At 46.4% G+C, this 26,344-nt stretch overlaps 1 protein-coding gene across 1 annotated transcript in view; it reads left to right on the forward strand.

The window, feature by feature from the left end:
* Window positions 1–26,344, forward strand: part of LOC306764759 (histone-lysine N-methyltransferase EHMT1-like) — a 46,543-nt gene that overhangs the window by 4,819 nt on the left and 15,380 nt on the right. Inside the window, exons 2-14 of the mRNA XM_079251995.1 lie at window positions 4,977–5,285; window positions 8,382–8,508; window positions 10,544–10,599; window positions 20,464–20,671; window positions 20,745–20,890; window positions 21,311–21,454; window positions 21,696–21,994; window positions 22,950–23,024; window positions 23,095–23,183; window positions 23,678–23,784; window positions 24,584–24,706; window positions 25,033–25,134; window positions 25,212–25,316. Coding sequence (XP_079108121.1) covers window positions 5,007–5,285; window positions 8,382–8,508; window positions 10,544–10,599; window positions 20,464–20,671; window positions 20,745–20,890; window positions 21,311–21,454; window positions 21,696–21,994; window positions 22,950–23,024; window positions 23,095–23,183; window positions 23,678–23,784; window positions 24,584–24,706; window positions 25,033–25,134; window positions 25,212–25,316 — 1,860 coding nt within the window. The 5' untranslated portion in view covers window positions 4,977–5,006. The remainder of the gene's footprint in view (window positions 1–4,976; window positions 5,286–8,381; window positions 8,509–10,543; window positions 10,600–20,463; window positions 20,672–20,744; window positions 20,891–21,310; window positions 21,455–21,695; window positions 21,995–22,949; window positions 23,025–23,094; window positions 23,184–23,677; window positions 23,785–24,583; window positions 24,707–25,032; window positions 25,135–25,211; window positions 25,317–26,344) is intronic.

Raw genomic sequence — 26,344 nt, forward strand, 5'->3', positions numbered from 1 at the left:
CGTGAGCATGCTGTTCCACATCAGGACAAACTTGCAGCTGAGATGTGGTGCGCCGGGCTGGCGTACCTTGCAGACATATTTGGGCATCTCAAAGAGCTAAACGCCAAGCTTCAGGGCAGGAATGAGAACATCTTATTATCGACGGGCAAGATTTGGGGATTTATGGGCAGACCTCAACTGTGGCACAAGGCTTTGGGCTCCATGGAGATGTTCCCGCTGGCATCAGCTGCCATGAGGCAGCCGGGGAGCGCGCTTTAGAACACCTTCAGAGCTTAAAAGAGCGGTTTGAGTCGGACATCACGGCGTATGACTGGATTTGAGACCCATTTAACCCGGAATCCTTAAAGGAGTCATAACCTTGTCTTTTTATGTGCCCACTGTCCTCTAATGGTTTTTAAATAACTGTTTAAAAACTTATTAAACAAAACAAAAAAAAAACAGATAAAAGTGCTTTTTCTGACACTTTATTCATAATAAACATTTTCTCGTGAGAATTCACGCAAGATTTTCACCAACCTGGATATGGATTAAAATAATGTTAATAAGGTGCTCGCTGATTGGTCGCTGGAAGTCCGGAGTCAGAAGGGGGGCGAGGCCAGCAGTCTCCATGCTAAAAACATTAGCGGCTAGTAATAGTAGCTAACCCGACAGCAGCAGCTTTCTGAATTCAGCATTGATGTCTGAACCGGACTCTGAGCCTGAGAGACAAGATACCAAGATGGTGGAAGGAGCACGTTTACAACAAACTCTCTCTGAATGGTAAATGTCTTTTAATGTCTGCTCGCCTTGCCTGTTCAGATAGCATGTTGACAACGAGGCATGTCGTTCATGTTAATACGTCTAAGTTTTATTCCATGTTGGACCGTTTTTTAAACAATAAATGTACTTTTTAACACAATACAAGGTTACAAATGTAAAAAATGAAACAGATGTTGACTGAACCGGTCGGTACGGTCAGTGTCCAGCTGCCGGCCGGTCTGCACCCAGATAAGCACACGCACATTTTAACCACATGGAGTTTCACGGAGCTGCGCTTTTTTATCTAGGTTTTATTTACCGTCAAGTGTTTTTCTAAATTAATTAGATTATTTAGATTTCCCGTTTTAGCCAGGAGTGTGAAAAATGTCGTAATGTCAACATGACAGATCTCTGGTTGATGCAGCAACTAATGTGAGCTGCTGTGTTACTGTACAGATAAATAACATGAAGTCAGATATCTTGTATCATTGATCAGGCTTCCTGCTGACTAATATCTCGTGTTTTATATATTCCAGCATCACTTACCATCTATTATGTTGGTCTAATTGTTTGTTAAGCTGCACATGCCAAGATATTATTACTCTGCTTAGAAAATAAAATTTCTTTTTTCATTTTCCTTGAGTGTTGAGAAGGATAAAGCAGGTCCAAACTCCTCCGTGTCTGACCCAACATCCTGGCATGGAACCAGTCTGCTTCAATGCTTTTTCATTACAAAATGCAGGAAACATTTGTAAGCAGGATTATGTACATTGACCTGTTTTGCCTGCATTGTAGGGTCAGTCTGCTCCAACATCAACTTTTAGACATCAGTAGACCGCTGGTGCTGCGCATGGCGTGAGATGTGCTGGACTAAAATCTGCAAATACAAGTTATAAAAATATCAGATCATCACATAAATAGATTGTAGGTGTAAATAGCTGCAGTTTAAGAGTAATCAAATATTGTAATAGAAATGGATTAAATCAAACTTTATAAAGCCCTTTCATGCCAAAGGCAACACAAAGTGCTTTGCATACTTTTATTTTTAAAAAGCTGATTAAATAAAACAGGTTTTCACACACCGAAATATTAACATAGAATTTTAAAAACCCACTTATTTTATTTCACACAGTTATGCACAGGCACGATTTTCCCTAACCTCTGTGTCTTCACTGCATGTAGATAAAATAAAACATATCTTTCAGATCCATCACACCAGGAGTCAGACCTCCACATCCACAGAGGCTGCAGCTGGAGGTATTAATCCAGCTGCACAGCTCCCGTTTTACAAACATGACGTGAAGATGTCAGAAATAAAAAGTTTGCATTCTGGTTAGGTGAATAAATACGATGATGGAAATAAAATATTCTCCCTGCCGATATCCAATTGGTGGCAATATCAGACTACATGATGGTCACCTTGTTAAATTATCATTATGATTATTACAACTGCATGTCATGGTGGAGAGAGCAAAGCTACATCCATCATGAGTACTTACTGTGTGGTAGCAGGCGTAAAAAATAATAGAGAAGTCATTTACAAACATTTACATGGAAAAGCATAAGATAGATATAAGAAAATAAAACCTGGGGCTCATTTGTACGTCACAGGAAGTTAAACCTTCAGGCTCGTCCAGTTAGCATAGCCGTTAGCATTAGCATTATCGGCATCAGATTAATCGCATCTCAGTCACGACAAAGCAGAACTTTATAGCAGTAGTGACACTTACCGACTGCATTGATGCTGAGCCGCTTACATCTGCAATTCCCCGTCTTTCCAACCGGGTTGATGCCATCTTCACCTGGTATTTTCCCAAATGTTAGCAAAATGTTTGGCACAAACAGGCCGCAGCCGGCAGAGATGCAGGTGCATTATCAGCAAAAAATAATGTAATCCATCTGTCCCTGGTAGTTTGGTCCGCTGATGAAGGGAGAGAAAAAACTTGCCGATGTTGATTTTGCTAACAGACAATCGAGCAGTGGACATGATCGCTGCTCACACATCTTCACACAGCTTGTTGCTAATAGCAACTGAGGCAGGTCCAGCAGGTGTATTTAGGCTGGAAAAGGGGCTGGTTAATGCAAATTTTAAAAAAAATGTGTTTGCGAGATTTCAGCGTTGCGAACAGTTTTGCTGTGAATAAAGCGTCCAGACGGAAAAACCCGACCGTCTTCAGAAAGGCTTCCAGGGATGTTACCACTTCCGCCCAACACTAATACGCACGCTTTAACTCGAAAAAGTGCATTTTCCGGGTGATGACTCCTTTAACAGAAAAGCTCATCATGAAAGAGAGAGAAGAGTGTGCAGAGCTCTGTATGGACTGCACACTGAAACTCAAATTTAGTGAGCTCCCACTGGATCGGTTTTGATTGGCTGCTGCATCAAAGTACCCAAACATCTCCCACTAGGCGACTGAGCAACTTTTCCCACTGCTTACCTGTGTGAGTTCGCTATTCTGGTCTACATGAAGAGCAAAGGGAGGTCACGGCTCTCTGTTGAACAGGACTTACGACTGACCCTGTCCTCAGTGTCACCAATTTTAAAAAGATCCGTGTTCCCTGACACGTGTTTCATTAATATGTAAACAGGACAAAAGGTGTGGCTTGACATCTTACCTCCATTTCCAGCTGTGTTTCTGTATTTTTATTATCATGAAAAATCATTGTGTTTGATCATTTACAAATAATAATTATTTACAAATAATAATAATATAGTTGTGATAAATTGATTAAATAGATAACGGTCTCGCTCCTCGTATTGATCAGTCATCAACAGATCAGAACAATCAGCAGATAAATCCTGTCATCCTGAATGTCCTCATTGACCATATATGGTCACAACTAGTGCCCAACCGATATGGATTTTTTATACCGATACCGATATAAAGACCGATAAATGGCCGATAAATCCATCCACCAGGAAAAAAAATTAAAAAATATGACTCAAAGCTAAAACACAACATTCTCAGCTCATTCTTAAACTCACGTCTACCTGTTAGACACCATGAACTATCTGAATTATTCACTGATTTAAAAACTGTAAATCCGGTTTTCTTATTCCACAGTGCCGACACACCGTCACCGTTTTATCAGCTGACCTCTTTCCTTCTTCATCGTATCTGACAGGGAAACCAAAGTGTTCCCACACATGAACCGGGGTTTTCAAGTTCCTCAGCTCGCCATGACCACGCTGCACTGGTGTGGAACGATTATGCACGCAGCTTTTTTTTTCTTTCTTCATATCAGTCCGCGAATCGTGTGTGCCGAACCGTAGATACTGATCTGAACGGATCGCGGGTCAATAATGATCCGTTGCACCACTAATAATATAAGTATTCAGAAGTTGTGTAAATGGCACGCAGCCACCAACTTTCACACACGTTCACGAGGCTAAACGCTGAGCACGGCTTTCCTCGCTGCAGCGCGGCCACGAGGCACGCAATGACCAGTCTGTAGAGAATGTGAGAAGGAAAACATCACTGTGTTTGTTTAACATTTCAACTTACCAGTGACTAAATATGAAATACTGGTGAGCAGACGTGACTTTACGAGCCTCAGCAGCTATCTGTTTCACCGTCCGGTTTGCTCTGTCTCGGCTTCCACGGTAGGCAGCCACGAGAAAGGATGGCCCCGCCCCCGCTACTTATCCAGCATGGGCGCCATCTGCTGGATAAGTAGCACAATTACATTTTTAACTTGTCTCAGAAACAAACATGACAAAAATATATCAATAAAAAATCGGCAATTTTTTTACCGATAGCCGATATCACCCTGGACCCCCATATCGATAATATCTGCCGCTATATAGGTCAGCCGATATATTGGTCGGGCCCTAGTCACAACACACCTGGATGGAAATCAGCTGGAACCTGATGATGATGATGATGATGATAAATAAACGTTTCCTTTCTCTGGTCCAGTATCAGGAGGAAGGATGAGACCACTGATCAATTCCACCGCAGGTTTCCTCATTACAATCATTCTCAGTGTGAACGGAAACACGTTGGGAATAAAAACATTCCTAAAAGTTAAGAATCAGTAAAAATAATAAAGTCTCCTGAAGGAAACTAGAGCCTGAAAGGTTCTGCTTGGCGCCTGAGATCACCTGACCTCGGAGGAGCGGCGCCGCCCAGCCCAGATGGCGGAAAGCAGCTGGAGAAGTTCGGCTTGTCTCCCAGCACTTAGTCTGATCCGGAACAACTGGATCTGCTAATGATGCGACGCTTTTCGTCACACAGGTTGTCCTCATTCCAGCCGTCTTCGTCGCCATGGACCCTGTTACGGGCAGAAGACCCTCCAGTCCTGCAGGACAAGGACCGCAGACCGGCCACAGGCCCAGGTTAACCCTCACGCCGTTCCACAACTCCTCCATCGCTGGCAGTGATGCATCTCTGCGTGCAAAACGACCCGGAGCGGCCTCACCCGGCGCCTTGATTCTGACCACGCCATGGGCGAGGGAAATCGCTCTCGCCGCCGCCGGAGGCTCCGGGAAGCCATCTCCAGGTCCAGCCGCTGCACAGGAAGCAGCACCAAGGCCCTCCGTCAAGGTAAAACGTTTCCAGACGTTATTCAGGTCATTTTTACAAAGTTCTAAACGTGATCCATCATCGTTTGACTGGATCAGCTGATGAGACGCCGTCGGACAGATCAGGTCACATTTCATCTCCAGGAGATCAGCATCGTGTCACGTCATGAAACCAAAACGTTTTCTCATCGGATGGAAAATCTGAATCTGATGCAGTGTCTGAATGCACGGCTGAAGCCCAGGGGCCCACAGAGTTTAGGGGCCGATCGTTTTGGGGACAAAATCACCTAAAAAGTCTAATTGTTATGTAACTGGTAGGTTCTGCTGTCAGTCAGCATCGTATGCACATCGGTAAGAGCTGATTGGTCCAAATGAACCGCTACCACCAGGACAGATCTCGCCCCCCCTGTGTGCAAACTCCAAACGCCAAGCCCAGCTCCGACATGGACGCACCATGGCGTCCGGCGTCACACGGCGAGAGCTGAGATGTTCCCAGTCTGCGTGGGAAGTCTAGAAGTTTCCGTGGGGATAAACCGCAGTTTTCAGGTGATTCAGTGATTAAAAGGTGCAGACTTCCTGTTTAAAGGAGCGCCTGGCCGTGACGCGGTGAGGCGGCGTGCAGTACGGCGAGTTTAGAGAGAAAACATGACCCAGCAGAGAAATCTGACAAATAAAGGCTGTTTGGGAGCAAATTTATGAAAAAGTTAATGATGATGGGTAAATGTGAACATGGGATGAAGGAAAAGACAGAATAAAGACATGAGAAGAAAAGGAAAATAACTGCAGAAATCCAGTTACTGGAAAAAAAACACCTTTTTGGTTCCAGTTGATGAAGCCGCGTGGGTGGAAACCAAACAGTAACCATCCAGTGACACGACGTTTAGGACATGGACAGAAAATCTGGACATCCCAGCTGCAACATCTGTCATCTGCAGGTGGGACTCCTCTCCACATCCATCCTGAGTTCCTCTGAAAGCTCCAACATGCTGGATGAACCAGCATAGTTTCCTCCTTCATCCCACAAATCTCCCCATGAGGGAGAAGAATCCGTTCCCTGCGTCTCCTCGCTTTGTTTCCACGTCTCCTCCGTGTCTTCTGTTGCTGCTGTTATTTATTCATTCATTACTGTATTCATATCATTCATTACAGCCATGTTATTATGTTATTACACCTAAAACCTCGGTGTAGCGCTACTCGATCATAACAAAAACTATAATCACAATTATTTAGACTGAAATTGAGATCTGGATAATTTAACACAATTATCCAGTATTTATAAACAACGCTGCGCGTCGTGGTGTTCTAGACTCCGTGTCGTGCATTATAACCGTATAATGCACGATTCCGAGTTGTTTAATCCGCTTTTACCGCTTATATAGGAACTATTTTACGTTGGCCTGGATATAGTTTTATACCAAACAACCGCTGTCAGGCTGCAGCGCGTTTCTCTCGTTCACCTGTTAAAAGACGGCTGATCTGAACCAGCTGGTTAACGCGTTGCTATGGTAACGCCCCGTAATGTTATTCTACATTGACCTGCAGCCGGAGCCGACTGAGACTGGCCGCCTGGGAGTGCTTTAGGACGGGAGAGGCTCCCGCTGCTCCTTCCTTACAGTAACTGCAGAACAATATGTGCCTTCAAGTCAGTCGCCACAACACCAGAAAAGTCTCTAATAACTCCAGTAAAAGCTGCTAGATTTGTCGCTTTTAACAAAAAAAGTCTCCAGATTTAGCGAGAAAGTCTCCAAGTTGGCAACAGTGTCTGAATGAAAGCAAAGCGGCTGTGGGAGGAGTTTACAGCACAGCGCTGCAACGCCAGAGACGCTCGATTAGCAGCTGAAGACAGCAGGAGAGGAAACTGTAGAGAGGAAAATAATCACACCCTTTTAGTTTTATCATCGATGGAAACCCAGATTGTACTGAGATTAAAATCCGGTTAATGGCCCGGACCTACCTCGGTGTAAACCTGGAGATTATTTTCTGTAATGAGACATGGATCATGTGGAGGACGGGACGGAGCCGACAGAACCTCTCAGCCCCGGGGCCTGACAGGCGGCGCTGGCAGCAACACGTCTGGAAACATCTGGAACAGGAGCAACAAAAGGCTGCAGAGGAGATTCTGACAACTAGAAAGGAAAATCTACAGAGTATAATATCTACAGAATGAGGAGGAATCTCTGTATGCTAGGACAGGCTGGATACCAGAGGTCTTCTCAGGTCGCTGAAAACAAACAGAAAAACATCTGGAGGAGGAAGTTGCAGCTAATCAGGATAATTATCAGAAGTTTAGTAACATGACTGGATATTAAAGAGCACTTTAGAGATGTCGAGCCTCTCAGGCGTAAAAGGTGGAGGGAGGTTCAACAATAATAAAGTTTGGAGAAATGTGAGAAAAAGATTCTTCAATGTAAAGTTTTACAACCATCTAAAGTCTAATATCATAAGAAAATTAACAGATTTAGGAGGAATCTCTGTATTCTGGGACCAGGCTGGATGCTGGTGATGTTCTGCATTATAACATGGTTCTCTACTGGAAACCAGTACATGGACTCAGGAAGCTTCCAGAAACCAGTGTGAACCCAGTTCATGCAGGTTAAAGCTCCATCATATGTGAAGAGGATCCAGAAACACGCCGTCTTCTCTGGACCAAAGCTCATCTAAAATGTTCTGAGTGGAAACCTGGATGAAGATGTGGAATTGTTTGTGGACAGCATGGACGGCGTGTCCTGCAGACTAAAGAGGAGAGGGAGCATCCAGCCCCAGCATACAGAGATTCCTTTTATTATCTGAATCTGTAGATGGTGTATCTGAGGAACATTATCCACAACTTTTTGTCCACTTGGTCTCAGTTTGATGAACTTCTGTCCGTGTTTCCACCTGATAGGCTCCTCCCCTCTCATATCCAGTCATTTTACTGGCCTGTTGATAATTAACAGTTTTAATTTCCCGCTGTCTGTTGCTTTTCTTCCAGCTGTTTACAGATGTGCTACTTCATTCATATTTCCCTCAGATGTGAGACATGATGTTTGTCTTCTCGTGGAGATGAAATGTGACCTCTTGACGTTATAAATCGTTCCGTATGAAGTTGGATCAGATAACGGTGAAACAATGTTTTCAGCCTCCAAAGTCTGCTGGCAAGAAGACGCCAAAGTCCTCCCAGAGGGACGCATCAACGTCTGAGACAACGTCCAGCAAGCAGGAAGACAACGTCCAGCCGGCCTCCACCTCTGGCAGACCGCAGACCGGTTTGTGTCATTCAGACCACATTCCTGTCCTCTGTCTTCCCGTCTTCTTCTCCATCTTCCCGTCCTGTCCTCCGTCTTCCCGTCCTGTCCTCAGTCTTCCCGTCCTGTCCTCAGTCTTCCCGTCCTGTCCTCAGTCTTCATGTCTTCTCCTCTGTCTTTCTGTCTTCTCCTCCGTCTTTCTGTCTTCTCCTCCGTCTTTCTGTCTTCTCCTCCGTCTTTCCGTCTTCTCCTCTGTCTTTCTGTCTTCTCCTCTGTCTTTCCGTCTTCTCCTCTGTCTTTCCGTCTTCTCCTCTGTCTTTCCGTCTTCCCGTCCTGTCCTCTGTCTTCCCGTCTTCTCCTCCGTCTTCCCGTCCTGTCTTCCGTCTTCCCGTCTTCTCCTCTGCCTTCCCGTCCTGTCTTCTGTCTTCCCGTCTTCTCCTCTGCCTTCCCGTCCTGTCTTCTGTCTTCCCGTCTTCTCCTCTGCCTTCCCGTCCTGTCCTCTGTCTTCATGTCTTCTCCTCTGTCTTTCTGTCTTCTCCTCCGTCTTTCCGTCTTCTCCTCTGTCTTTCTGTCTTCTCCTCCGTCTTTCCGTCTTCTCCTCTGTCTTTCCGTCTTCTCCTCCGTCTTTCCGTCTTCTCCTCTGTCTTTCTGTCTTCTCCTCCGTCTTTCCGTCTTCTCCTCTGTCTTTCCGTCTTCTCCTCCGTCTTCCCGTCCTGTCCTCTGTCTTCCCGTCTTCTCCTCCGTCTTCCCGTCCTGTCTTCTGTCTTCCCGTCTTCTCCTCTGCCTTCCCGTCCTGTCCTCTGTCTTCCCGTCTTCTCCTCCGTCTTCCCGTCCTGTCTTCTGTCTTCCCGTCTTCTCCTCTGCCTTCCCGTCCTGTCCTCTGTCTTTCCGTCTTCTCCTCCGTCTTCCCGTCCTGTCTTCTGTCTTCCCGTCTTCTCCTCTGCCTTCCCGTCCTGTCCTCTGTCTTTCCGTCTTCTCCTCCGTCTTCCCGTCCTGTCCTCTGTCTTCCCGTCTTCTTCTCCATCTTCCCGTCCTGTCCTCCGTCTTCCCGTCCTGTCCTCAGTCTTCATGTCTTCTCCTCTGTCTTTCTGTCTTCTCCTCCGTCTTTCCGTCTTCTCCTCTGTCTTTCTGTCTTCTCCTCCGTCTTTCCGTCTGCTCCTCTGTCTTTCCGTCTTCTCCTCCGTCTTCCCGTCCTGTCCTCTGTCTTCCCGTCTTCTCCTCCGTCTTCCCGTCCTGTCTTCTGTCTTCCCGTCTTCTCCTCTGCCTTCCCGTCCTGTCCTCTGTCTTTCCGTCTTCTCCTCTGTCTTCCCGTCCTGTCCTCTGTCTTCCCGTCTTCTTCTCCATCTTCCCGTCCTGTCCTCCGTCTTCCCGTCCTGTCCTCTGTCTTCCCGTCCTGACCTCTGTCTTCCCGTCCTGACCTCTGTCTTCCCGTCTTCTCCTCTGTCTTCCCGTCCTGTCCTCCGTCTTCCCGTCTTCTCCTGTCTTCCCGTCCTGTCCTCCGTCTTCCCGTCCTGTCCTCCGTCTTCCCGTCTTCTCCTCCGTCTTCCTGTCCTGACCTCTGTCTTCCCGTCTTCTCCTCCGTCTTCCTGTCCTGACCTCTGTCTTCCCGTCTTCTCCTCCGTCTTCCTGTCCTGACCTCTGTCTTCCCGTCTTCTCCTCCGTCTTCCCGTCTTCTCCTCCGTCTTCCCGTCTTCTCCTCTGTCTTCCCATCCTGTCCTCCGTCTTCCCGTCCTGTCCTCCGTCTTCCCGTCTTCTCCTCTGTCTTCCCATCCTGTCCTCCGTCGTCCCGTCCTGGCCTCCGTCTTCCCGCCCTGACCTCCGTCGTCCCGTCCTGGCCTCCGTCTTCCCGCCCTGACCTCCGTCTTCCCGTCTTCTCCTCCGTCTTCCCGTCCTGTCCTCCGTCGTCCCGTCCTGGCCTCCGTCTTCCCGCCCTGACCTCCGTCTTCCCGTCTTCTCCTCCGTCTTCCCGTCCTGTCCTCCGTCGTCCCGTCCTGGCCTCCGTCTTCCCGCCCTGACCTCCGTCTTCCCGTCCTGACCAACCTCTTTGTGTTTCCAGCCGTGAAGAAGAGGAGGAGGAAAATGGGAATGTACAACTTGGTCCCCAAAAAGAAGGTGAAGACGATTAAACAACACAAGAAAGTAGGTCCCTTCTTTATTTTCTCTGTTTCATGATACTTCAGACTCTAGTCGTCTCACCGCAACCAAAATAATTAAGATCACTTTAACACTCTTCGTAATCAAGAAGGATAATGTTCGGACATTGATTTTTTGAGCCTCACCGATCAGTGACTACATTTCCCAGAATTCTTAGCGCCCACTGGACATGCGCAAAGCAGCACTCTACCTCTCCCATGTAAACTGTGCACTCGTGTAACGCACGTTTTATTCGCAATGCACAGAAAAAACAATTGGATAACAACATGCGTGACTGCAATAATTTACAAGAAACAAACACTGTTTACCACACCGTAAACATCACCGGCTGCTGCCGACTGCTCAAAGGTACCCGTTTCTCACTGCAACTAACAGTGAACTAACAGGAACTAGCAGCACCTCGGTATTAGCCGTCCCCAAAATACAACTTATGTCTGACTAATAAACTTTACCAACTGGAGCTGACACAGCAGAATAACAACATAACATATACAAATATTTATATGTAAACATTTTTCCCTTTTCTTACTGTACTGGCAATTATTACATACCAACGGGCCGTGTACTTCTGACAAATATTGTGAAATAAGTCCTCTCCAGAGTAACGTTAACCCACGGAACTGACGCATGCGCACCTTTTCATCTCAAACAGTCATACTCATCTGGTTTAATCGTTTGTGTTACTACGTCATCCAACAATCTTAACACCTCCCACTTGGCCAACTGATTGATAATCCAAAGAGGCCACCTTAAGTATGCTAGTTACACAGTCCTTGGATGCCAATGTTGGTCCTCAACTGGAATCAACACCACTAACCTCCGAACATCTCTGTGGAGGACGATCGTTGTGGGCAGTTTGAAGTCCTTCACTGTGGCTTTGGATACAGAAGGGGCAGGTAGTCCCATGCAGGTCTTTATGTCTCCGTCTCGAACAACTCCTTCTGGATATGTTTTAATAAGCCGGCCAAGCCGGAACTGCCCTCTCAGGGCGTTCTGGTCAGCGATCCATACCACGTCTCCAACCCTGAGGTTTCTTTCTGTTCTGTGCCACTTGTGGCGAATGAACAAGTTGGGTCCTGCAAGCACACTCCACTTTGTCCAGAACTTGTCAATTCCAGTCTGGACAGCCCTCAGTCTGCGCCACGAGTGAGTTTCCACATCGATCCCATGCAAGTCTCCTCCCTGTCCGGTACGTCCCAGGATAATGGAATTGGGAGTCAAATACTCCACAGTGTCCTCTTGCTCCTGTGCTCTGGCTCTCTTAAGCTCTCTTTTAATGAGCTTTACAGCTGCCTCTGCTGCTCCGTTTCTGTGAGGTGCATCTGCAGGGTGGAAGTCCCACTGCCACTCTGTACCATTCCGTGCTGCCATGTCCTCAACTGATGTTTTTTGCACACAGTTCAGGTGCCTGTATAGTTCTCTGAAAGCAGGCCTGGCACCCAAGAAGTTAGTACCTCTATCTGACCATAACTTTCTAGGATGTCCTCTTAGAGAAGTAAATCGGGAATAGGCCTGAAGAAAACTCTCAGAAGACTGGTCGTCGACAAGGTCAGCATGAACAGCCCTTGAACCCATGCAACAATACGCGACTCCCCAGACCTTCTTTTTGGTTCTTTTCTTGACAGCGTCCATGACTTCACAAGGGCCAAAGAGATCTAGAGTGGTATACTCGAAAGGGTTTGCTCTACTGGTACGCTCCTGAGGAAGGTTACTCATCACTTGCTGGCACAGCCGAGACTTCTGCATCTTGCAAGTGATGCATTCAATTACCACCTTCTTAACTATCCTCTGACCTTGAACCACCCATGCCCTCTTTCTAGTACGTAGAAGTGTTGCAGCAACACCTTCATGGTTTGCTTCGTGAGCTTCCTTGGCAAGTAAAGTTCCTAGCCATGACTGGAAAGGGACCAACGGCACAGCTGCTCCATCCCTAGTCCAAGATTGAATTCTACCACCGCAAAGTACGAGGCCTGTATTGGCGTCTTTGAACACCACTAGGCGGTTCAGTGTTGCGTCTTGAAAGTTCGCTCCATCTTGGGCAGCAATGGCTAGGTCTTGGAAGGCTGATGTTCTTTCTTCCACAGACAGTTTAGGGCCTCTTGCTTCCCACTTTGGTGACTTTGGAGCATGGTGTTTAACATTTAGCCAGGATTCAGTGGCTCTTCGCACCCAAGCAACTGTCCCACACAGCTTCACCAAGCTGCTGAATCTTTTGGGACCAACAAAGTGCACTAGAGCTCCACTCCAGAGTTTTTTCATTGGTGTTGTTCCTCCTAGAGTCAAACTTTGATCTTTTAGTGGTGGTTGCAAAACGGACTCTTCTACATTTGCACCATCATCAGTTTTTCTGGGGCTTGATAAGTTTTTTATCTGAGGCCGAGTGATTACAGCTGAAAATACCTTCCTTCGCAGTCTCTTGATGTCATTTGCAACATGAGTCACTACCTCATTAGTCATCTTTGTCGGCCACTGAGATTCAGGTAACCTCAGGAACTCTGGGCCTTGTTGCCACTCTGACTCTTCACTGAGTTCTTCAGGGGTTCCTCCTCTTTTAATGATTTCTGCGATATTCAGGGTACTCTCAACCCACCTCCAGTCTTCCACTGGCCCAGCCTTCTGGATCTCTCCGATGCGGTTGGCAAAAAAGGTCTAGTAGCCATAACTGTCTTTGTGGATTGCTCCCAAAATTGTCTGACTATCCACAAAATGGATTCAGCGTGCAACCTTAATGCGACAGTGCTCTGAGTATTTTTTCAGACGGATGGCAAAGACAGAACCGCAGAGCTCCACCTTGATTACATCTCCTTTCTGGTCAAATGAAGTAAGCTTGGCTTTTGATTCAACCAACCTCACAACAATCCCAATTTGAGTTTTCCACCGGAGATATAGAATAGTGCCATAGGATGTTTCGCTCCCATCCGAGAATGTGACTCCCAATGGTGGGCCTATAGCTCCTGGTGGTGTGAGACTTCTTTTGAATCTTGGCCGAGTCTCACATATTCTTTGAAGAGCCTTATTGAAGACTCCTGGAGTTTTGAAGAGAGTGGGGCATCCCAGGTGTCTTTGTTTGGATTGCTTATAGTTGCTTCTTTCCAGCATCACTCCTTTTTGCTTTGCAGGTGTGGCAAGACCAATAGGGTCATCGAGTCCAGCGATCTGGCTTAGCAGTACCCGACGAGTCAATGGGTCTGGAGTATTGTCTCTGACTTGATCTTCCTGCAAATTAAGTCCCGTCCTCATTTTTCCTCTTTTTCTAAAGAAATTTATAGACGTCAACACATGAAGTTTGTCAGTTTCTGGTTCATAGCCAACTCCCAGCGCCTTGCTTTCCTCATCCCGCATTTGATTGGGTAACACAAGAGTTTTGAGAACAGGCCTAGGTGGCAGACTGGGACTACTTTCAGCTGCGGCATCAGACCTCTCATTTTGACCTGACCAGACCCATGGCTTAAGGGAAAACCCTCCAGCTTCTAAGATCTTTTCTACCCCTTCAGTGATCTTTTCCAGGGTTTCAAGGTCATTGAGGGACGTCAGGATGTCGTCCACATAACTGTCTTCGACCAAAACCCGACGCTCCTCGACCAAGGCCTCAAACTGAGGCAAGTTGACTGTCTCTCTCATTGCAACTTGAGCGATAGATCCTGCGGGTTTATCACCGATGTTGATCCTGACAACAGCAAAGACCTCAATTTCATCCTCAGGGTGATCTCTCCAGAGGAATCGATGGAGATGAACTTCTCTGTCCTTGAACCAGACAGAGTTATACATCTTTTTCACATTGCCTAGGGCAGCATGCAACCCAGATCTGAATCTAAGAAGAACTCCTCTTATTTGATTTAAGACGTCTGGGCCCTTGTACAGCAAGTCATTTAAACTTACTCCCATGTACTCTTGGCTGCTGTTCCACACAATTCTCACAGGGGTGGTGGTAGAATGAGGATTTGGGGCGACAAGATGACTAATGTACAGTGGGGCTCCAAAGTTTGGGCACCCCTGGTAAAAATTTATTTTAATGTGCAAATAAGGAGCTTTAAAAAGATGGAAAATCTTGAAAAGGCATCAAAGTACAGTTTAGACATTCTTATAACATGTTTTAAAAAAAAAGTTACATCCTATTTCCATCATTTAAACCTTCAAAATAACAGAACAAAATATGGCATCTGTAAAAGTTTGGGCACCCTGCAGAGTTAGTACCTTGTACGCCCCCAATTTGACAACAGAGACCTGACAGTGTCCTGGATTGTTTTCAGTTAGTGTCTGGAAAGACCAGGTGATGTCAATCTCAAAGGTTTTAAATGCCCAGACTCATCTGACCTCGCCTCAACAATCGGCACCATGGGTTCCTCTAAGCAGCTGTAAAGAACACTAAAACTGAAAATAGTTGATGATCACAAAGCAGGAGAAGGGTGTATGAAAATAGCAAAGTGTTTTCAGATGCTAATATCCTTTGTTCCAAATGTAATCAAGAAATGGCAGTCATTGGGAACAGTGGAAGTTAAAGCAAGATCTGGAAAACCAAGTAAAATATCAGACAGAACAGCTCGCAAGATTGTAAGAAAAGCAAGTCAATACCCAAGTTTGACTGCACAATCCCTCCAGGAAGATCTGGCTGATACTGGAGTTATGGTACACCATTCCACTATAAAGAGGTACTTGTACAAATATGGCCTTCGTGGAAGAGTCATCAGAAGGAAACCGTTTTTTATGTCCTTACTACAAAAATCAGCATTTGAAGTTTGCAAAGGAACATATAGACAAGCCTGATGCATTTTGGAAACAAGTTCTGTGGATTGATGAGGTTAAAATTGAACTTTTTGGCCGGAATGAGCACAGGTACATTTGGAGAAGAAAGGGCACAGAATTTAATGAAAAGAACCTCTATCCAACTGTTAAGCATGGGGGTGGATCAATTATGCTTTGGGGTTGTATTGCAGCCAGTGGCACAGGGAACATGTCACGAGTAGAAGGAAAAATGGATTCAATGGGATTTGAGCAAATTTTGGATGCTAACCTAATGTCATCTGTGAAAAAGCTGCAGTTAAAGAGAGGATGGCGTCTACAAATGGATAGTGATCCTAAAAACACCTCAAAATCCAGGGTGGATTACATCAAGAGGCATGAACTGAAGGTTTTGCCATGGCCTTCACAATCTCCTGACCTCAACATAGTTGAAAGTCTATGGATAGACCTTAAAAGAGCAGTGTGTCACAGACGGCCCAAAATCTCAAAGATCTGGAAGACTTTTGCAAGGAAGAATGGGTGAAGATACCTCAAACAAGATTTGAAAGACTATTGGCTGGCTATGAAAAGTGTTTACAAGCTGTCATACTTGCCAAACGGGGGAATAGAAGGTACTAACTATGCAGGGTGCCCAAACTTTAGCAGAGGCCATTTTTTGTTTTCTGTTATTTTAAAAGTCAAAATGATGGAAATCGTACTTCTTTTGACATGTTATGAGAATGTCTCATCTGTAATTTGATGCCTTTTGGAGATGTCTTATCTTTTGTTAGCATCTTTTTAGCACATGAAAATAAATTTTTACCAGGGGTGCCCAAACTTTGGAGCCCCACTGTACCACTTTGGCCCCTTCCATCTGTCAATTTCCTTTTCTATTAATTTAACAGCAGCTCCTCTTAAGAGCATTTCATGCATCTGCCCTTTGTATGCAGCCTTTTACTCAAGCTCTTTTTCAAGACGCCTTTCTGTGTTCCGAAAAGTTACTTCCACCGCTCGTCTGTTGTCTGGTAGTGTTGCAGGGTCTCCTCTCCAAGGGTAAGCTGCATTCCAATGAGGCAGGCTACTATGCTTGTCAGCATGAACATAGGTGAGTCATTCCTTGATCTTTTCCAGCTCTCGTTCCTCTCCTAGAGTAATTTCCTTGCCTCCAGGAGGACACCTGCCACACTTGCAGCCACCACACTGAAGATTGCATGCTGCGCCAATGCTATCCCACTTGAACCATTCCAAGACTTCTTTGTTAGTAGTTGCTGTACTTCGAGGAGTTGTTTCTTGTCCTACTACCAGAGCTTCATTAGATCCTGCTGAGTTGTCAAGAATCTCTCTATACGTTCTTGAGACTGTTCTCATAGACCAGGCAAAGTGAGTTTCAGACTTGTGCAACTCTAGGTCTATTACTTCAAAAAGGTCGGGATGAGTTCCATCAACAGTTTTTCCCATGGGACTATCCCAGAGGACGAGATCTCCTACCATCTTAATTGGTTGTGGGACCAGGCGACCTTCCCTGTGACTGATCAACAAGTCAATTTTCTCAGGGCGGACTAAGTCTTGGAGCTTTATGTCTGGGAAGAATTTATGCAGTTGCTGCGGTGTGACTGTCTGATTTACCTTTGCAATGTTCTCCAAGCCATAACAGAGGAGTTTATGTTCCACCACGGCCCCTTTGGGGTTTTTTACTCGTAGTCTCAGAGTATATCTTTTGGTGAAAACTGTCCTCTCCATGTCTCCAACTCCTTGAATGATCAGCTTAATGTTCTCGCCTTTCAGTTTGAGATGCTCAGCAGCTTCATTGGAGATATAGTTGGTATCCGAAGCAAGGTCAATCAGCGTGCCGACTAGATGGCCCAAATTTGTTGTTACCTCCAGTAGCATCATTATGACTGGGTGCTCCAGGTTATAACTAGTGTTTCTACACGCTGTTGCTGAGATCTTGTTTGAAAAGGCTTCTTTAAACTCTGCCTTGAGCTCTGGAGACAGTTTGGCAAGAATCTCCTCTTGTTTGTCATTAAGTCCAAGGCCCCTTCTTTCAACAGTTGCATTACTCTGCTTTCTGTATTTTTTTCCATTCTTTTTGATCTGTGGTTTTGGGCAGAGCAAGTAGTTGTGATCTGTGAACCCTTGTTTTACACAGTCATCCTTTGAACACAGATACTTCTGGGTGCAGTCTCCGCCTTCACCGTGAAAAAGTAAGCACTTGAAAGCCTTTTCAGGAACTGCAATAGACAGTCAAAGTGGTTGCGTGGCGAAAACCCACTTTCAGGGTTGCTTCTGTGTGTTAACCACTTTTCATTTAGAGCCTCAGGGAGTTTACTTTCAATCGACTGTACCACCACTCGATTTTTTTACAGCATCCTCTTCCCCTAGGGCTTGGAGGTCATGCAGAGCCCTTTCCACGGACTGAATCAGTTCAGTTGTCTTTCTGGGATGGTTTCCCTTGACGGGAGGGAGTTCTTGTAATTCTTTTCAGATCAGCAGCACTATTTTTGGTTTGTTCCCATATTTGTTGTCCAGAAGCCTAAACACGTTGTTGGCAGATCCACAACTAGACAGCACAAGGTCCTTTTTGACCCTTTCATCCAGGCTACTTAGGCGATGGAATTTTTTCACATTCTCCAAACCATTTGGGTTTCCTAGCTGTTGGAGATCCTCCCACTCTGCTTTCCAGCGGTAGTAAGCTTTCATGTTCCCAGTAAACATGGGTAGGCGTGCTCGCTCTAGACTGATCTGGGGCTTAAAGTTGTTGGCCATGGGAAATGGGATGGGGTTAGTTTGGTTGGGTTCTGGTTGATTATCAGTGACAGCTTCTAGCTCACTGGTCTCACGATGCCCACTGCCCTGGTCTAGTTCAGCTCTGTTTTCTGGTTGTATCTCTTCTGCTCTTTTTTCTTTTCCCAGCTTGTCTTCCATCATCAGACCCTTCCAAGCTATAACTGCCATGCCAGGTTCATTTATCCCACAGATTGTCACGCCGTTTCCCCAGTTTTCTGATAAGGTCTTTGGACTCTGTCACTTTGGCTCTAGGAATCAACTCCAACCACTCGCTTAATCCTTTTTCTAGCTCCCGTTCCAGGGTTCTGTTTGTTAGTTCACACTGCCAGATTAATTACATAACTGGATAATTTTGTTCTAAGTTTTTCAGGCCCAAAGATGACAACATCTGTCTTGTCTGAGTTTAAAAGGAGAAAATTCGGAGTCAGGTTTTTCAGGTTTTGATGTCTATAAGACATCTTTGTAATCTAAGAAACCGATTACTGGTTTCATCTGGCTTCATGGAAAGGTAGATCTGAGTGTCATCCGCATAGCAATGAAAATTTATACCATGCTGCCTGATGATATTTCCGAAGGGAAGCATGTATAATGTGGCCAAGCCAGGCGGTCAGTCTCAGTCGGCTCCGGCTGCAGGTCGATGTAGAATAACTGCAGTAGGTTGTGGAAGTTCACCTAAACATAGTTTATACAATTGTCAGTGACAACTGGCTGCATTATTTTCCTATACATAGTTCGGCGAGTTAAACACTGTAATATCCCTCCGTTACGGGGCGTTACCATAGCAACGTATTAACCAGCTGGTTCAGATCAACTGTCTTTTACAGGTGAATGAGAGAAATGCGCTGCAGCCTGACAGCAGTTGTTTGGTATAAAACTATATCCAGGCCAACGTAAAATAGTTCCTATACTTCAGCAAATGTTGTAGAAAAATACAAATTTGTTATAAAATATTTACTGTGGGGGACCATGGGCGGATTAAACAACTTGTAACCGTGTGTTAGACGGTTATAATACCCGACGCAGAGTCGAGAACACCACGACGCGCAGCATTGTTTAATTCTTATAATTATCTATCTAGTTTGCATCAGTATTTGCACTTTGTCAAGACAAAGCTTCATGTTTTTTGTTTGTTTCCTAAAATATGTGGAATCCTAAAGATATTTTTTTAAAAGTCACGAGTTAATGTTAAAAAAAAAATTCATGTTGTTAAAGTGGAACTATTCTGTGCATTTCAGGCTAATTTATTTTTATTTCTGAGACCAGAAGGGCTGGGATTGATGGAGTTATTGTCACAAATGGCTTTATTTACTTCAGAGCGACCCTCTCCGTAGGCTGTCAGATCAGCCTGCGGGCAAAACGAGTGGATTGAGACTCTTCCGCATTAAGCCCCGCCTCCCGCCACTGCACTACATCGGGAGCGCGCACCGCACCTGCTTTCACCGTCATTGTAACATCTCATAAACAGAAGGATTAGGCTCATATGAACTCAATAAAAAAAAAAAATAAAAAAAAACTACAATGTCAACACATAGCATCCAGCCCTACATGTTGGAACCTGAATCAGAGCCTGAAAACGAAGTGGAAAACAGCAACCCACAGCAACGAATGCAGCAGGATGTCTCTCTTTGGTAAACTCACCAGCCATCGTTGGAAATAACTTTATCCCACGTTTTCCACCCGCCTGATGTATTTGTACATGCCCTTGTTAACCAGTAGAAGGTAACCAATCACCGAACCTTATCCTCCGGGATGTCAGAAGGATTTTGAAGTAGAAAAAACTCTCTAAAACCACGCATTTTTCGTCGCTATGGAAACCGAACGGAGAGCGTGATGGAATTCAAACTCAAACATGCGTTTAGGTGATAAAAAACAGTGTCGTTCACATGTCTGATGAGGATTCAACACTGTAACACTGTAGAAAGCTCAGAAAACTCCAAATACCATCATAGCACCCCTTTAAAGATAAAAGGATAATCGTGTTCAATAATCGAGATCTCAATTTCAGTCAAAATAATCGTGATTATAATTTTTGCCATAATCAAGCAGCCCGAGGATTTTAAGTTTTTTTTTCATTTTTCAGTTCATTTTCATTTCATTCATTCGGCTAACTGCTGGTAGCGGCTAACTGCTAGTAGCAGCTAACTGCTAGTATCGGCTAACTGCTAGTATCGGCTAACTGCTAGTGGCGGCTAACTGCTAGTGGCGGCTAACTGCTAGTGGCGGCTAACTGCTAGTGGCGGCTAACTGCGAGTGGTGGCTAACTGCTAGTGGCGGCTAGCAGAGTTGTATAACGTGGATCAACATGTTTTTCCACAGGAACAGAAGCCAGAAGTTGGTGTGGAGAACGATCCGACTGCAGCAGATGGGAAGTCTGCGAGCAATGGAGGACTCCCGTCCACCAGGAAGGAGGTGCTGGTGGAGGGGGCGGAGTCTGCAGGCGGCGGCCATGTTGAATACACGGAGGTGGCTTTGGACTGCCTGGACCTGAAAGCTCAGGAAGAGCTGCTCTCCCCCCCCCTTTCAGGTGACTCATCATGATGTCCAGAGGAGGAACGTTAGCATGTCGGTGAGGCGCTGAGGTCCATGTTGATGTTCAGGTGCTGCAGGTGATGCTGACGTGACAGACAGAGACCTGGCTGAGGAGCTACCGCTGTGCTGCTGCCGCATGGAGACGCCGAGCGGCGGCGGGGGTGTGTCAACGCCGGATCAGACCTGCATGGCCATGGAGAGCACCGACGGGACGGTAAATATGGACGCTGACAGAGCGTCGCGATTCAACTTGAAGTGATGGCGTTGGAGAAGAAATCTCTCCATGAACAGATCAGAGAGATGCTACAAATGTTTTACTGCTGGAAGGAGTTCAGACAAGCCGGGGGGGTGCGGGTGGGCGGGTGGCCCTAGCGGGGGGGCCAGGTGAACCAACAAACAGCCTAGAACGTTTATATACCCTTCCTCCCCCCACCCCCTCCAGGAACATCATCATCATCACAGGTCTCGGTGTAACCCCCCCCCCACAGAGTGCGGTTTACAATGCCGCCAGCAGGCGCTTCGTGTCCTTTGCAGATGTTTACATTCCACACACTTTGATGAGAACTTCTCTGTAAATGGAGGGTCAGGCGGTTGTCATGGCAGCGGCGTAACACGGCGTTTGTGTTGTTTCCAGCTGAGTCGCTGCCTGAGGCCGGTGATGAAACAGGAAATGATGCGACCCTCCAACACCGTCCACCTGCTGGTTCTGTGTGAGGACCACCGGGCCGGCATGGTCAAGCACCAGTGTTGTCCTGGATGTGGGCTGTTCTGCAGGGCGGTGAGGCTGACACACACACACACACACACACACCTGCTTTTTACTGTGTCACAGTGGAACAAACTGGGAGAACTGGTCCCAGTCCTCCCACCTCATTTTTAGAGGAATCAAACAAAATGTCCAGAAAATCCCAAACAAACAAACAGACAAGGAAACAACAGATCGCTCGCCGCGTTGCTCGGCACGTTGCTGTTTCTGGCGTTTCAACACGTTCCTCAGTCGGATCATTTTCTGTCTGCAGGGCTCCTTCATGGAGTGCCGGCCGTACGGCGGCATTTCCCACCGCTTCCACCGCGACTGCGCCTCCATCTTGAAGGATTGCCGGTTTTGCCCCCACTGCGGAGAGGACGCCAGTGGGGCCGTGGAGGTCATGGTTTCCAAGGCCGATCCGTCGCCGTCTGCACCCAGAACCCACCCCAGGCCGGCGCTTCCCGCTGCCGCCTCCCTCCCGTCCGTCCCGACCACACCGGCCATTCCTCAGATCCTGAGAGCGAAGAAGAGCAGCGAACGGCGGCGGAGTGGAGACGAGAGTCCCGGCAGGTGAAGCTCGTGGTTTTAACGTCTTTCTGTAAACATGGTGTCTTGTGTTCCTCATGGCATCGATGTCAGGACAAACTTTATTTCTTCACGCAGCCGAACGGCGCAGATAAAACGCTTCTTCTGTTGTTTCAGACAGAAAATATCTTGTTTTTATTTTTATCTGTTTTAACGCTTCAGCTATAAACTTTATTTACAGTGAAGCCACCAGTGGAACTAGCTGAAAGGTAAAACGGTTGCCAGGTAACAGATCTACGCAGCAACACTCCTCAGGTTGTGAAAGTTGTTCAATGTGTTTAGTTTCATTGAAAACATCCAGAAATATAAAGTTTTATTTCTTCCAACGATTCACCTGCTGAAACACCAAACGTGAATAAAGTTTTATCGCAGACCTTCTGGAGGCGTTTTCGCGTAGATAACGTCACGTTACGACGTTTGTTTGTGTTCGGGTACGAAGCTGCATCTGCTGCATCATTCGCTTCACTTTCCTGCAGAACTCTGCTGTGATTGGTCGTTGGCAGATGATTGACATCTGTCTTCTCTGCTTGGAGCGAATCAGACGTGGTAACGTCTGCATCATACCTGTACCATGTGACATGGAGCGTTGTGATTGGTTGGAGGTAGATGCAGAATGCATCGCAGTAGCGTAAAGTCCAGGAGGGCCTGCCGGCGAAGTTCCTGCCGGCGAAGTTCCTGCCGGCGAAGTTCCTGCCGGTGGTCGTGGGAAACCTGCAGCCAGGACGATGGCGTGTTTCAGAGCTGCTTGTCAGCTGAGTTTCTCCTCCTGAACTCTGAGACGACGGCGTTTGAGTCATCAGCTTTACCAGCTGATCTGGTCTCTAGGTGACAGTTGTCATGGAGTCTTCTGGCAGTGTAGGAACCCGGTCGCTGGTTTTGTAAATGCTGAGATGTGTGTTCTGATGAAGGCTTCAGCTCCCCACTCGCCGTCTGTCTGCAGGTTGGCGGACGAGGCTGCAGAGAAAATCCCGAAGGAGTCGCTGGAGAGCATCCTGACGGCGCTGGACGATGAGAAGTAAGTCAAGCCAGGACAGATGTTCGTCTCCGGCAGAGAGATTACTGATGAAGCTCTGTGTCTTCCTCAGCCTGAGACCTAAGAAGACCAAGTATCCGGCCCGGCAGCTCTACCTGTCAGCGAAGCAAGGCGACCTGCAGAGAGTCATCCAGCTTCTGGGTAACTCGCTTCTCCAGACGACTGCATGATAAACATGAAATTATTCAGGTTTATCGCTGTGAAGCTCCGTTTCTGCTTCCTTCCGGACGGAAATGTTTCGGCCTCGTCATACGTCTCCGTTCTCATGTTTCTAGTATGTTGTCTGTTCCTCCACCAGGGGGCAGTGCTGAGTTCAGTGTCCTGCGGTGGTAACGCGCTGCTATAAAGTCGTTTACAACCTTTTAAAAACACCAGAAGAAGAAAACCTTTCATCTTCTTCTGGTGCTTTTTCTGTCTTCCGTCTTCTTCCTGTTCCACTTCTTCTTCTCTGGTTTGTTCCTTTTTCTGGTTCCATGTCAGGTGTACAGATCAACACTGCCCCCTGTGGTTTCTGGTGGTGTTGCTCCGTCTGCATCGCACGACGAGGGCCAAGCTGCTTGTAGAAGGACTTAAGTCTTCTGTAACAGACGCAGATGAACAAAACTGTCTGGACCTAACGGAGGTTTTTATTGCAGTTGACGGGAAAGACCCCAACCATTTGATGGAGGGCCAAAGCAGACGCAGCCCGCTTCACGCAGCTGCTGCTGGAGGTCATCAGGAGATCTGCCACATGTTGATACAGGTGAGGCAACGTGGAATAATTCTGAAACCATCATTTCTACAAACTCTTGATGTTTCCTGTAAAGCTGGATTCAGACACAACACGAAGTGCGTGATTTTCCACAAGTCCACTGAGCTACGTGCTGTCGTAGCCCAGAGCTCTTCTGGATGACAGAACGACGACGCCTCAGTCCCATGAAAAGTTCTGCAGAAGCCTGGAAACGACCCGTTGGTGTGAATCAGGTGTGTTGGAGCCGGGAGACACCTGAACCCTGCAGGCGGCAGTTGTCGAGGACCGCAGATGGAGATCTGGTGTTGGAGCGTCATGCATCTCTAGAAGCCGGAAAAATCTGTTTCCTGATTTTTCTGAAGCTTTTCGGGCCTGAAGGTCACAATGAGGTCACGTGTCAGATGGCAAACTGAAAAATGTTGTGAATTTAATCTGTGTTGAAACTGTGAAAGATGTCCTTTCAGAGCATGAAGACTTCTGTGGTCTTCTGTGGTCCATTTCCGCTTCGAATGAGGTTCCTGTGTGGAGTTAGACCGCTTCGAAGCAAAGATGTCGCCATTATTTCACGATTAATCTCCCTATCAAACACAAACATGGATGTGGCCACTCTCCATGAAGAATCATGTCTGAACGAGATCATCAGATCAGGAAGGAAAACTAAGTTAAACAACATACGTGTTGCTGTTTTCATGCTAAAGTCCAGCAGCGTTTCCTCCACACTCAGATGAAATCATCCAGCTCAGGTTTGTGTTCCTGCTGCTTTTGTTGGTGTGGGATTCATCCTGTTGGTATGTGTTGCATCCGTGTGCAGGCTGGCGCCAACCTGGACATGTTCGATGACGAGCACAGAACTCCACTGATGGCGGCCTGTGAAAACAATCACCTGGACACGGTGGAATACCTGCTCAGAGCCGGAGCTGCTGCCGGCCACAAGGTGAGTCAGATGTCCTGATCCAGTCCTCAGTCTGTCCTCGGTTCCATGTCTTCTACCACCATCAGGACCAGCAGTGTGTAACTGGGATGGTCATGTGACCCTCCAGCTGGTCTACGGAGGTTTTCCAGCGTTTCTATCCGTCCAGGAGGTTTACAATCCAGACACAACATGTAGTGTTTATTCAGAGACTCTAGATGGTAAATCCACCATTATTTATCACATCTTCATCACCATCACTACCATGAGCAAAAAAGCAGGAATATAAGTCAGAAAGTGGTTTTGTCTTTCGGGCAGCTGTGTTAACAGCGAGTCATGCTTTCATCCAGGACATCATGGGATTCACATGTCTGCATCTGGCAGCTAAACTGGGACATTATGACATAATCCATCATCTGCTCTCCAAGGCGTCCAAATACATAAACTGTCAGGTAAAATCATAATTTACTGACCTCTGCTGGTATGTGTGCGACAAGCATGTGTGAGTCTCTGGCTTGTGTCTGTGCAGGACGATGGAGGATGGACTCCCATCACCTGGGCCATCGAATACAAGCACAAAGAACTGGTCCACCTGTTTCTGGCTAAAGGGGCCGATGTTAATATACGAGACAAGGTGAGTGCCACCAACAGCTGGATTTATTAGTTACTTGGCAGCAGGTGTGGCTGTGATTCTGCATCATGTTGTCCTGCATCACTTTCATTCCTGTCTGAATATTTAAATACAATTACTGAGAAGGTTTCTATGATTTAATCCAGGAACCCATAAAGTAATCCCAGGAACCTATAAAGTAATCAAGGAACCAGTAAAGTAATCCCAGGAATCCGTAAAGTAATCCCAGGAACCCGTAAAGTAATCCCAGGAACCCGTAAAGTAATCAAGGAACCAGTAAAGTAATCCCAGGAATCCGTAAAGTAATCCCAGGAATCCGTAAAGTAATCCCAGGAACCCGTAAAGTAATCCCAGGAACCTATAAAGTAATCAAGGAACCAGTAAAGTAATCCCAGGAACCCGTAAAGTAATCCCAGGAACCCGTAAAGTAATCCCAGGAACCCGTAAAGTAATCAAGGAACCAGTAAAGTAATCCCAGGAATCCGTAAAGTAATCCCAGGAATCCGTAAAGTAATCCCAGGAACCTATAAAGTAATCAAGGAACCAGTAAAGTAATCCCAGGAATCCGTAAAGTAATCCCAGGAACCCGTAAAGTAATCCCAGGAACCCGTAAAGTAATCCCAGGAACCTATAAAGTAATCAAGGAACCAGTAAAGTAATCCCAGGAATCCGTAAAGTAATCCCAGGAACCCGTAAAGTAATCCCAGGAACCCGTAAAGTAATCAAGGAACCAGTAAAGTAATCCCAGGAATCCGTAAAGTAATCCCAGGAATCCGTAAAGTAATCCCAGGAACCCGTAAAGTAATCCCAGGAACCCGTAAAGTAATCCCAGGAACCTATAAAGTAATCAAGGAACCAGTAAAGTAATCCCAGGAATCCGTAAAGTAATCCCAGGAACCCGTAAAGTAATCCCAGGAACCCATAAAATAATCCCAGTAAACCCACTACCTGTGCACTTGATCCAGTCCCTACCGACATCCTGCAGAGCATTTCTCCTACGATCAAAACTGCAGTAACTCATATTATCAACT

This window comes from Telmatherina bonti (assembly GCF_933228915.1).
Source record: "Telmatherina bonti genome assembly, chromosome: 13".
NCBI lineage: Eukaryota > Metazoa > Chordata > Actinopteri > Atheriniformes > Telmatherinidae > Telmatherina > Telmatherina bonti.